Here is a 13,475-nt window from a genome sequence, read left to right as displayed (position 1 = left end):
ATCCCCAATCGCGCTCTACGATCAACTAACCAAAACCTCCTCCACATCCCCAAGTCCCACTACAAATCGAAGGGGGGAACGTAGATTTGCAGTCCAAGGACCACAGCTATGGAACGCTCTACCCACAGACATCCGCGTGGAGGAAAACCATCGGGCCTTCAGGAAAAAACGCAATGCCCACCTCTTCTGAAGGATCAGGACGTCACTGGATGCAAGCGCATTGAGGCGATTTAGTTCGCATTTGTAGCGCTATACAAGTTATTCACTCACTCGACAGAACACACCGGTCAGAGCTTTCAGCGGCTGACTAGTGTGTTCAAGCCATTGAAATCCTTCATGTCTTGTTTTGGGGTGTTGACCTGACCTGATTTTGGAATTAAAGTAAATTTACATGAGCACAAAACTTTAATCAAGTTTGGGCCAACTTTCCCCCTTTACCTTCTACACCCCATACAAGGAGTGGTGACGCCGCCCTTAGACTCCTATAGCCCATCCATTCCCTCTCCTCCCCCCCCTCCCCCCTGCAGGGGCTGCTGGCTGACACAGGGGAGCCCGGATCACATGACCAGATCAGCCTGAAAATAGGTATACAGTGAACATCTTTCTTACATGGGTCAGTTAGTATGTTGTAGGTGTTAGGAGGGGGAGGAAGCTTTTCTAAAGCCCCATAAACACTATTAGATTTTCTGCAGATTTTTGTACTCAGATTTACCAAAGCCATATACTATGAGGTCAAACCTTAAAGCGGAGGTCCACCCTAAAAAAAATAGCCAAAAAGAATACAAAAACTGTTTTTTATACTTACCAGAAATGGCTGTTACTAGGCAGATCGTCCTAATCTGCCACTTCCTAGTTCGCGGTGGTCTTCTTTCTGCTCCTCCTCGCGCTGCCTCCTGGAAAAGGGGGAGTGGTGTCTTCTGGGACCTTGTGTGTGTCCCAGGAGATATCCGCCCATTCACATAGCGCCGCGAGGATGGTGGCGAGGCAGCCGAGACCCGAGCGATTGCTCGACTTGAGCTTACTGACATCGCGGGCAACCTGGACAGGTACAGTAAGTGTCCTTATTAAAAGTCATATAGAGATATGACATAGAGATCCTATGATTAAGTGGCGTGACCAGCCACGTAACGCATGAGGAAAGCTGAGCCGTCTGTGACGTCATCTCCGCTCTTGGCCGGGAGCGGAGAAGCCAACACATCTGATGTTCTTTATTGGATTTCTTAATGTAAGTGTATATTGCGTTTAATAAAAGTTTGTTTTTGCGATTTTACACTATTGTGAGCGTTTCCTCCTTATATGCACCTTATGGGAGCCATTGGTCTGAGGAAGAAGGGACTTGAACACTGGCCAAACGCTGCTGCTGGTATGGAATTATAAGTGACCTGCACACGTATTAGGGAAGAGAAGCTGCGGCCATTGGGAATTCAATAAGGCTTATTGTAAACCTCCTAGAGGTGAGAGGCTGGTACTACTGCTAATTCTGAGGGGAGCACGTTTTTGGATTTGTTTTCTTGAGCACTGCACTTTGAAAACTGTCCTGTGGACATTCTAATAATTACCTCTGGGCTGCATGTTTTGGATTCTGCCCTGGATTGTTACTTACTATTGCACATTTGCATGAGAGACTTTTTCACCATTCCTTAATACGTTATGGACTTTTAGTTTTATTTATTATTCTATCTACCTATTGATGCACTTTATTACTTAATTCTGATGCACCTGATCAGCACTGATCACTTTTATGCACTTTAAGAAATTATTTATTGCTGCACATTATTTACATGGATATTTGTGTGATCTATTTATTGCCATTTTTTTATTGATGTCAACACTGGTTTAATTATTGGTTTGTAATCACTCAATCAGTATTAGTAAGCACATTGCACTTTTTATGAATGTTAGGTATTTATAATATAATTTAGTTTTTTTTATTATATATTGGTAAGCGCCCCAACACCCCCCATGCCTCTTATTAAAAGTCAGCAGCTACAGTTTTTGTAGCTGCTGACTTTTAATTTTTTTTAACGCCGGACCTCCGCTTTAAGAGCTTCCATTTGTATGCCGTCAGGCAGGCCCTTGCATTACATGGTTTTGGTAAATCTGAAGAAAATCTAATATTGTGTATGGGGTCTGATGCCCCATACACATGAATGGAATTTCCGCCAGCAAAAGTCTGATGTGAGTTTTTTCAAATCGGAAATTCCGACTGTGTGTATCTCCATCAGACTTTTGCTGTCGGAATTTCCGCCAGCAAAAGTTTGAGAGCAGGTTCTCAATTTTCCTTTCGTAAAATCCGTTCGTCTGTATGGAATTTCAACGGGAAAAAAAAAACACGCATGCTCAGAAACAAGCATTGAACTTTTTTCCCGGCTCGTCGTAGTGTTGTACGTCACTGCGTTCTTAACGCTCGAAAGTTCAGAGAACTTTTGTTTGACCATGTGTATGCAAGTCAAGCTTGAGCGGAATTCCGTCCGAAAAACCATCCAACTTTTTTCCAACCAAAATTCCGCTCGTGTGTACAGGGCATAATACTAGTCAAGTGAAGCCTAGAATTCTACTTTAATAAAAAGAGGGTGTGCGTTTTTTTAATCTTGGTTGGGTCGATTTAAAATTATTTAGTTCATTACATTTAGTGTTTTTTGTATTCGTGTTTTTACTCTTTTTTTTATGAAGCATTTGACCTTTACTGTCACTTTATAATTTTTTTCACTTTTTTGCTTAGCGTTTTCTATTCTGCTAAATAAAAAAAGAAGGAAGTAAAATAAGGTCGCTAATGATTTATTTTTTCTGGAATAACAGGCTCCTGTAACAAAAAGGCCTCCTTTAATCCTTAGGAGCTATAATTGTCAAATATAATTTTTTTTCCAAAATTTCAAGGCAATAAAGCTCTCAATTTCACTCATATCTGTTAATCAATTAGCCAGTCATTTGAGAAGAAGTCTAGGGGGCGAACTCTTAAAAAGGCATAACTATTAGCTGTATTAATAAGATTCACTGGCACTCCAGTTCAATAATTAAGATTAAATAACTAAAATCGGAGAAAAGAAAACCAACATTTAAAAAGCAGAGCAGTTACCCATAATGACCAATCAGGTTTCATCTTTCATTGTTTTCTCCAATTTTCATGAATCAGTCCCATTCTCTTCTATAGCATAAGGGTGCCCAGTGTGAACTGATCTTCACCAAGATTCACTCATCTTCGTCAAGCAATGAGGAGATCCTCAAGGGTGTGATAATGAGGTTATATGAAACAGTGACGGAAGGAGCAGAAATTGTGAACTAGATAAGGCCCTCAACGCACAACTAGATTTTCTCAAATTTAGGAGGAAAGAGCAAATCACTTGATCCCCCATTGAGGTGAACAGCGTGGATGGAGGAACCTCCACTATCGGCTACTGTACTTAGGAAGCTGCGAAACTCACAGCTGTATCCAATTAGACGCAGTTGCTGTTCGGTCATTTATTTTCCACCCACGCTTGTAAGAATTGACCAAAATTCAAGCCATCTATGGAGACCCTCACCACTGCATAGGTGGTTTTGTCGGAATTCCTGGAGTTGGACTTTAGGATCATCACAATGCATTACGGCATGGGGTTGGAATTTCGACTGAAGATATACATGTCTTTCAGGACAATAGGTCACTTTCATCAGAGGGATTCCTTTACACGTTCCCTGCAGGTTCATATACTTACAGGGGGCCGATGCAAGGATTTTTATCTACACAGACGAAGATACATTTTTATCCTACCTAAAAACACATGGACATTGATACGAGTTTAAAAGTTCCAGCCCAAAATATACTGACCCTGACTCCAACCATTGACCCTGAACTTGAATTTTTGACCCTCAAAGAAACCATTAAATAGATCAGGGGTCTTCAAACTTTCTAAACAAAGGGCCAGTTTACTGTCCTGCAGACTTAAGGGGGGCCGGACTGTGGGTATTGGGAGTAGAAAAGGTCCCAATATCAGTGGGAATAAACAATGCCCAATCTTTGGTGTCAGTGGGCAGAATAGCACCCTATCGTTGGTGTCATAGGGAGGAATTGCGCTCCATCTTTGGTGTCATTGGGAGGAATTGAATATGAATATGAGCTCATCATAGGTTGGGGGCAGGTCCAGGAAGACCTGGGTTCAGAGAAAAGGTGGATCGACTTATGTTGGCCATTCAAAAGAGCAGGGCTTGCCCATCCATTAAGGGCGCCGCCACCACCTGTCCATGAGTCCGGCCCCTTTCAGGATGCCAGGCGCATGAATTACAATGCGGGGTGGGTGTTTTTTTTGAAGCACCGATTAGAACCAGAAGCAAAAACAGGCTTCAGAATAGGGTGGGCTCGGGGGGCTGAGAATTCACTTAGAGCCCACCCAGGTGTGTGAGAATAGGGAATGAATATTCACAATTCTCACTCTAAAATCGCCTCTTCGACAGTCTGAGACCCGTTTCCTGATTGGCTGAAAGGAGAACCGTTCTGATTGGCCACCGAGGAGGAAGGAGACGGAAGCCGTCGAGCAGGGGAAAGAGAAGCTGCTTGTGATGCCCACTGCTGTGAAGCCCCCTATTCTCACACTAAATCGCCTCTCCACCAAATCAGGAAGCGCTGGTCTGAGACCAGTTTCCTGGTTGGCCAAAAGGAGAAAAGTGTTCTGATTGGCCACTGAGGAGAAGGAAGGAGATGGAAGGAGAAGCTGCTCGTGATGCTCACAGAGGAGAGCCGGGGAAGTCATCCATGATTGCCCGCAAATGGATGGGGTGAGTGCACCGACCGGCCCGATGGGGAGATGTGGCATTGGGGGTGACGGGTGCACTATTTGTTGCCCCCCCAGAAAAAAATTACCACCAGCCGCCACTGTAAAAGAGGACATTGCAGAAAAAAGTACTGCAGGGGAAGTTTCTAGATTGATAACCCAGGCACACCAGAAACTGCACATAGCTGCATGTTTTTCACTGCATGTTTACATGCATTTGAAGCACGCTGGACGTGCGTTTTGCATACACTTAGAACAGCGTTTAAAGTGCACTTTTCTATAAGTTTTTGGGCTTGGCTTTTCTTGGTTTAAAAAAAGGTAATGGTTCCCTGCATTTGCATGCAGAAACATGCAGCATGCTCTATTTTTTTTTTTTTTTAACTGCGCTGAACTGCACTGCAATGAAGTCAACTATGTTTATAGTATTACCTTGATTTTGGGCTATCTATTCAGTTGGAGTGCATTTCAAAATGCATCCAACTGTGTTCGGTATGAAAGGGCCCTTAAGGTGATAATTGAGCAAAAGCGTTTTTTATTTGTCTTTTAAAGAGAAGTGCAGGTTTAGATAAAAAAACTAAAAACAAACTTACATACTCTCCTAGGTGGATGCAGCAGCGGTCTGATATTGCATCTGTCCCCCACCACCTCTAAGATAATGGAGAGATCACATAACTGCTGATCGCTCAGTTCTCTGTCTTTAGTGAGCAGAGAGCGGTGACTGTCAGCCACCAGCTCTCTGCTCTGCCCCATCAGCATTCATTGGAGTGCCAGGCTGTAGAAGAGGCAGAATGCGGCTGGCTCAGGCTCTCATCAGCGCACTGAAAAGCTGAGCCAGCTGCCCCTCGGACATTTGGGTGAATCCCCAACATTAAAGTCAGGATCCCTCCAGAGTCTGGACCGGCTAAAAGTCAGGATCCCTCCAGAGTCTGGACCGGCTAAAAGTCAGGATCCCTCCAGAGTCTGGACCGGCTAAAAGTCAGGATCCCTCCAGAGTCTGGACCGGCTGAAAGATGTCAGCTGACAGCGGGCTTCAGAATACCAGGCACAGTAGTGCAGAAAGAAGTAGTTCACCCCCGGACGTACAGGAGGAGTAGGTCCAAAAGAGCTTTGGGCCTACTTCTCCTTTAAAGGGCTATCCAATATTTGTCTTGATATTTTTGGCTGGAGTGATGCTTTAATTACAAGAAAATTGTCTGCAGCCCCGATGCACCTGAATGTTCACACAGCACCAACTCACAATACACTGCAGGTGCCTCCGAGATGAGATGGAGAACATTTGGGCACAGGTAAGGTCTCATTCACAAGGGCGTACCCGTCAATACACCCGTACGGAGGACAGTCTTCAGCCACCCTGGATGCACCGGTGTTTCATGCAGGGACATGTAGGCAGCCTGGAGTGCGAGTACATCCGTACCGGTATAATACACAAATAAGAAAGCAGTCTGACTGTCTGAAACCCGCTGTCAGCTGACGTTACAGAGCCGGTCCAGGGATCTGCCCACTTACCTGGACCAGCACCTGGCTCAGCGAACCCCATCTATGGCTCAGCGCTCCAGTGAGCAAGAAGGGGGGGGGGGACAGAGCAGAGACTGACAGTCACCAGTTCTCTGCTCAGGCAGCTTTGAGAACTGAGCGATCAGCAGGGTTAGATCGCTCAGTTCTCAATGTTAGAACTGACGGGGGGACAGATGCTGCATCCACCTAGGTAGGATTGTAAAAATCCTTTTCTTTAAGACCCCTTTTACACTGATGACGTATTGCAGGCGCTATAGCGTTAAAAAAAGCACCTGCAATCTGCCCTCAAACAGATGCTCCATTGTCTCCAGTGTGAAAGCTCGAGGGCTTTCACACTGGAGCGTTGCGCTAGCAGGATGGTAAAAAAAGTCCTGGTAGCCGCATCTTTGGATCGGTGAAGGAGCGGTGTGTTTACCACTCCTGCCCATTGAAATCAATGGCACAGCGCAGCTATATTGCAGTCTTAACCCTTTCTCGGCCGCTAGCGGCCGAAATGCGCCGCAAATCCGCCCATAGCTTTGGTGGTAAAAATAGCGGAGTTTTACCGCCAACGCTATGGGCGGCTCAGTGTGAAAGGGGTCTTAAGGAACACTTACAGGTCTCTTCCCTACCCTCACCCTGTACTGGACAGTAAAAGGAGAATCAGCAGACTGATGCTCTTATCTCTCGCTCATGCTTCTCTCAACCTATCAGCATCTTGTACTGCAGCACAACTGATTGGCGTTTTGGGTTTCTCCCTTTCCCAGTCTGAGCTCAGCTGTACGAGGATTGCAAGAGGTGAATGCATTTATTGATACATACTATACCTGCCAGCGTTATCAGCCTAGTTTCTGGGACACTGTCACCCCTGGCCACAGCTCACATTTTTATATGTCCACTTTGCGGTTGGCCCACCTCAATCACATTAACCATCCGTTATGGCACTGCCCAGATCAGGCCCCTTTTCTGGGCAGTCCTTACCGAATTATAAGGGTACTGCCCGCTGGTAGCTGTGATCCCCTTAGCCAATATCCTTTTTTGCGTTATCGTGCATGCTTAGTGACTCAAGGGTGATGCAGTGATCTCAGGACACAACCCGGGACACTGCATAATCGGGACAGAAGACAGACCTGTGGCAAATGCAGGACAGTTGGCATTTGTTGAGCTGCAATAATTTGTGCCTTTTCAATTTGTTTGGAGTTCAGCTTCAAAAATCAGGGGGCAGATTCACAAAAGAATTACGCCGGCCTATCTCTCGATACGCCGCGTAATTTCAAATTTTGCGCGTCGTATCTTTGTTTTGTATGCACAAAACAAGATACGACGGCATCTCGGATGGATTTGACAGGCGTACGTCTTAGTATGCTGTCGGATCTCAGGTGCATTCTTTCGGCGGCCGCTAGGTGGCGTTTCCGTTGATTTCCGCGTTGAGTATGCAAATAAGCTAGTTACGGCGATCCACGAACGTACGTCCGGCCGGCGCATTTTTTTTACGTTGTTTGCGTTCGGCTTTTTCCGGCGTAGAGTTAAACCTGTTATATGGTGGCGTACTCAATGTTAAGTATGGCTTTCGTTCCCGCCTCGCATTTTTAATTTTTTACGTCGTTTGCGTAAGTCGTTCGCGAATAGGGATTTGCGTAGAATGACGTCACCGTCGTAAGCATTGGCTTGTTCCGGTTTAATTTCGAGCATGCGCACTGGGATAGCCCCACGGACGGCACATGCGCAGTAGAAAAAAAACGTCAATTACATCGGGTCACGACGTATTAACATAAAACACGCCCCCATCACATAGATTTGAATTGCGCGCCCTTACGGCGGGAGAATTACGCTACGCCGCCGTAACTTTAGAGGCAAATGCTTTGTGAATACAGCATTTGCCTCTGAAAGTTGCGGCGGCGTAGCGTTACTAGGATACGCCACGCCTGCATAAAAATACGATCCGCTACGTGGATCTGGCCCCTCCTGTGCACCTTCAGTTAAGAAATCTCTGGATGCTTATGAGATAATACAAGATACATCAGGCATGGTCACCAAATCAGCTGTTGGAGAACTACTAGTCCCAGAGTACCCTGCCAGCCATTTCTCCTGCACTGGTCTATGGGGTTTAACATGCCCACCAAGACACTGTAATAAGCACACACACTATAATACATACAATATCTATCTTATTGTTTATTAATGGCTGCTATAACAACACGACATAGATCTGACGGGGAGGAGTTGAAAACAAGGATGTGACAATGGAATGTACCAGATCACTTGTAAAAAAGGGAAAAACTCCACGCACCAGCAATTGCTTTAGAAAATGGTAACAGCAGATGCTTATGGCCGAGGTTTAAAGGGAATCTTCCCTGTGTGAATTGGCCACACGCACTGCCGTTTCCTTCGGTCGTGCTAGGAATTTGTCATGCTTCCCATGCTGTGACTTGTCCAAGGTCACAAGGAGCTGACACAAGGATTCGAACCCGTGACTGCAGCCTCCAGCAAAGTCTCAAGTATAATCAGCAGCCGGCGCTTCCATCACAGCGCTAACCTTTTTTTTTTCTCCTGATGTACAATACATTATACAAAGCAGAACATGATTCATCACCATATACAGCCCTTCACCGTGCCGCTGTGGCCTACTTTCCCACAGACCCAAACACCTGATACTATTGGATCACTTGCATTATCTTTACACTGTAAAGAGAACACATTCTCCTATTAGCAATCTGAACATCGAATAGTATTTATATCCATATGTTCTTAAAAAAAATAATGGAGATCTTGTCTTAAAGATACTTATTAGAAGCCAATCCCTAACAAGCAATTCTTTTGGATTTCATAGCATATTGTTATATTGGGTATGGGAATATGCCCCCTGTTACACGGGGATCTTATATAGTTTTATTGAGCTATATTTCCTTTACTATTAAATAGTAATAAAAAATGTTATGAAAATGGCAAACCGAAAAGTTTTGAAGCAATTACAGACAAGCTGAACGGCCCCCGGACCACTCCATCAAAAACACATGGTTCAGTTATGGGGTTGGGTAGCACTGCCGGGCCATACTGGATTCACTGGAGTGTAGGATCTCCTCAACCATGGTCCTGGCTTTGACCCTCCTCACCGTGAAGTCTTACCTTTTACCTCACCTCTATATTGTAAAATAAGTAAAGGATCGAACAGGAGGGGGCACTACCAGGCTTGATCCCATGCTGGATTCACTGGAGTGTATAAGGACTCCAATGGTAGGATCTCCTCAACCATGGTCCTGGCTTTGACCCTCCTCACCGTGAAGTCTTACCTTTTACCTCACCTCTATAATGTAAAATAAGTAAAGGATCGAACAGGAGGGGGCACTACCAGGCTTGATCCCATACTGGATTCACTGGAGTGTATAAGGACTCCAATGGTAGGATCTCCTCAACCATGTTCCTGGCTTTGACCTTCCACATGGTGAAGTCTTACCTTTCACCTCACCTCTATAATGTAAAATAAGTAAAGGGTCCAACAGTAGGGGGCACTGCCAGGCTTGATCCCATACTGGATTCATTGGAGTGTATAAAGACTCCAATGGTAGGATCTCCTTAACCATGGTCCTGGCTTTGACGTTCCTCATGGTGAAGTCTTACCTTTCACCTCACATCTATAATGTAAAATAAGTAAAGGGTCCAACAGTAGGGGGCACTGCCAGGCTTGATCCCATACTGCATTCACTGGAGTGTATAATGACTCCAATAGTAAGATCTTCTCAACCATGTTCCTGGCTTTGACTTTCCACACGGTGAAGTCCTATAATGTAAAATAAGTAAGACTTCACCACGTGGAAGGTCAAAGCCAGGACCATGGTTGAGAAGGTCTTTCTATTGGAGTTATTATATACTTCAGTGAATCCAGTATGGGATCGAGCCCGTCAGTGCCCCCCCATTCCGTTAAAAACTTTTACTTATTTTACATTATAGAGGTGAGGTAAAAGATAAGACTTCACAGTGAGGAGGGTCTAAGTCAGGACCATGGTTGAGGAGATCTTCCCATTGGAGTCTTTATACACTCCAGGGAATCCAGTATGGGATCACGCCTGGCAGTGCCCACATCCGTTTTTTACTTATTTTACATTAGGAGGTAAGGTAAAAAATCTAAAAGGAAGATTTAAAATCTCCTTCTATGCTGCAGGTGGGCAGAGCTTAGAACCCAGGGGCAGAGATCTCACCATAGTAGTTCCAGGAAGCTGGTGGGTAACTAAACCCAACATCATCCAACCACAGCTGATATACCCACTTTCTCATTAACCACATGAATATAGTAAGGAATCATTGAAAAAACAAATACAACGTAACAATTTTGCCTGTCACCTTCAACCCAAACAAAAGTATAGCGTTATATTAAAAGCTGATCGATTTTGTACAGCACCAATTACATACACAAAGACATATTAGGATGACATTTATATTTGAGTGCTTTGGTCAACACAACCAGTAGACGATGTTTCTATGAAACTGTAACTATGTTCTGAACCAAATTTTTTCTGCAGTAACTGCTTCAGTCATACTACTAACTTTGTACTGGAGATGGGAAAAACTGGCACAACCCTCTAAGTATTTTTCCAACTCCATTCAGTATGCTTGAATTGCCTTTTAAGTTCCAGTTCAATAGATAGGCCCGTGTCATGTTTTTTTTTTTTGACAAAAAGTTCCCTACCAGCAACATTCGGAAGAAATTATGTGAAAAAGCACTTTCCCCGACTTGTTCATTCCCCGACTTAGTTGGGATAGGTGGTACAATTTGGTGTGGGTGGGTCAGCCACGCCCCGTGACCTTTGACCCCTGGGAACCCGCCTTCTGACCTCTGGGGGAGGTCCCTGTTCCTATTCCTGAGTCCTAGCCTTACTCTTAAAGGGGAAACCCTAACCATGTCAGCCCATGCATGAAGAACGAATGGCTTTACTAAAGGGTCATCCCAGATTTGAGGCCTTGAGTTACAAACTGTAGTTATATCTGAAAACTAGAAAAGATTGTGTAGCGCTCTACAAGTCACTCATTCATTCATTGAAAGCAACCAGATCCACATCTGTCAGCCCATACACAAAGTACGGTATATTCCCAATGTGAGGCTTTTTTTTATTCAAAGTTTTAAGACCTTGGGCCAACAAGATGCAGTCCAAAAACAAGAACAACAACAACAACTGAAACCAGAACTTTAACCAAAGGAACCTTATTTTACAGTTAGAAACCGGCTGGTCACAACCAAAAAATCTACAGTTGGCAACCAGCTGGTGACCAAGAATGAAGTAGACAATTCTTTAGACCCTTGATAACAAGGCCCCAAGTTCCTACCAAACATATAATCTGAATTCACATCTTACAGCCCATAAACATGGCTGCCCCCAACTCCTACCAAAACATTAGACCACTTTTTTGTGAATATCGTGGACAATGCTCGGCAAGGTAGCCAACAATATTGTTCTTTGGTGATGTCACTGGTTTCTAGTGGGCTGCCATTTCTACCAACCCACAAAAGTCACTGGAGTGGTGAAAAGACCAACGAAAACTAGGTGCAAACAGTCAATATGAAGTGTGGGACCCAAATTCCTGTAAACAATAGTCACTTGTGTGGACATCAATTCCAGAACTAATGCCCCGTACACACGGTCGGCATTTCCGACAGGAAAAGTCTGATGTGAGCTTCCGACCAGAATTCCGACCGTGTGTAGGCTCCATCTGACTTTTCCTGTCGGAATTTCCGCCAACAAAAATATGAGAGCTGGTTCTAAAATTTTCAGACGGAAAAAAATCCAATCGGAAATTCCCGCACGCAAAATTCCGACACATGCTTGAAAGCATTGAACTTCATTTTCTCGGCTCGTCGTAGTGTTGTACGTCACCGCGTTCTTGACGGTCGAAAGTTCAGAGAACTTTTGTGTGACCATGTGCATGCAAGCTCGAGCGGAATTCCGTCAGAAAAAAACATCAAAAAGTTTTTTCCGACGGAAAATCCGATCATGTGAATGCGGCATAGGGCATCAACCTTGCTTCAGTCTTGAGTCACTCCTGGGTACAATAATAAGCTAGGCAAAAAAAGTAATCAAAAACATTGTATGCATCACATTTACCTGGTCCCACCATCCAACCAGCCAAGGTCTGGAGCATGTCTCACAGAAAAAATCGACCAAGGGCATTTTTCAATCCTAGTTGGATATCTCTGAAGGAATCCAGTCTGCAGGATGAAGCTGCAAGTAACAAGAGCGACTACCAAGAATGTCCCCAAAAATATCCTGAACAAGAGCTGGCAGCTTAGTTTCCAAAAAAGCCCGGGAGGAAAAAAAAAACTTTCAAACAAGGAAAAAACAAAAACAAAAAAACTCTTCCCTTAGCTTTAGAATCCACATGAATAAATCGTAAGAACAAAACTTGACAAAAAAATTCTGGGGTTTCCAGCAAAGCTAACCGGTGATACACTTAGGACATACAACTTAGGTGATGAGACTTGCATTTGTTTTGTTTGAAAAAAAAAAATAGATGCAAATTAAAAAAAAAAAAAAAAAAAAGGTATGAAAAGGAAAAATACTTTTGAAAAACACTTGGAAAAAAAAAGTCTTCTTGCTCTACAGGGTACTTGGTGTCTACAGCTTGTTTTGGTAACAAAACCAGAGAAAGCAAGATGGTGCAGCCAGCAAGGGGTCAATGCCTGTTATGGTCAGAGGTGGTATATGACCAAGTGCCCATCGCTTGGCACAGGGGAGAATCCCGACATGTGGGCCGTAGACAACAGTCTGTTGGTATTCACTCCCCCCTCCATAGAAATCCTTGTAAATCTCAGCCTGGCTCTCTCACACCAGGCTCAGATAGTGAGAGGGAGGACGGCCCATGACTGACAAGTCAATACCCCCAATAAAAACACAAACAAAAAAAAATATCCATACATCCAACAGCATAAAAATGCAGCTAGGCCGGTGGTTTTAACCCATCATTGACAAGATAGGAAGAAATCCAGCAGGTAGCCTCATATTCTAAAACATAAAGCTGTTTGGGTTACATCTTTAAATCCTGTTCCGATTCCCCCGTGCCCCCCCGCCCCCCCCCCCCTGGTCGTCTTCTTCTTCCTCCTCCGTGTCTTGGTGTTGAGGGGGGGGGGGGGGGTTGGAAAGAAAACAAATCACTGTTTCGGAGGGCCTAAGAAACTGCAAGAAAAGGCCTGTTCCTGCATCCTTAAGGGGGAGAGAGAAGGCAGCATCCTATTGCAGCATCCTTCCT

General features: G+C 44.4%; 1 protein-coding gene across 2 annotated transcripts in view; it reads right to left on the bottom strand.

Moving 5' to 3' along the window:
- The window catches only part of PDE4A (phosphodiesterase 4A), a 114,020-nt gene that overhangs the window by 70,256 nt on the left and 30,289 nt on the right, over positions 1-13,475 (bottom strand). The window contains exon 1 of one of the 2 annotated variants that reach the window (XM_040346418.1): positions 12,335-12,763. The exons of the other annotated variant lie outside the window; for it this stretch is intronic. Coding sequence (XP_040202352.1) covers positions 12,335-12,400 — 66 coding nt within the window. The 5' untranslated portion in view covers positions 12,401-12,763. Of the gene's footprint in view, positions 1-12,334; positions 12,764-13,475 lie in introns of those variants that run through there. 2 annotated transcript variants of the gene reach the window in all.

This window comes from Rana temporaria, chromosome 3 (assembly GCF_905171775.1).
Source record: "Rana temporaria chromosome 3, aRanTem1.1, whole genome shotgun sequence".
In the NCBI taxonomy this organism is placed as follows: Eukaryota; Metazoa; Chordata; class Amphibia; order Anura; family Ranidae; genus Rana; species Rana temporaria.
This window is presented reverse-complemented; position numbering and strand designations above follow the sequence as displayed.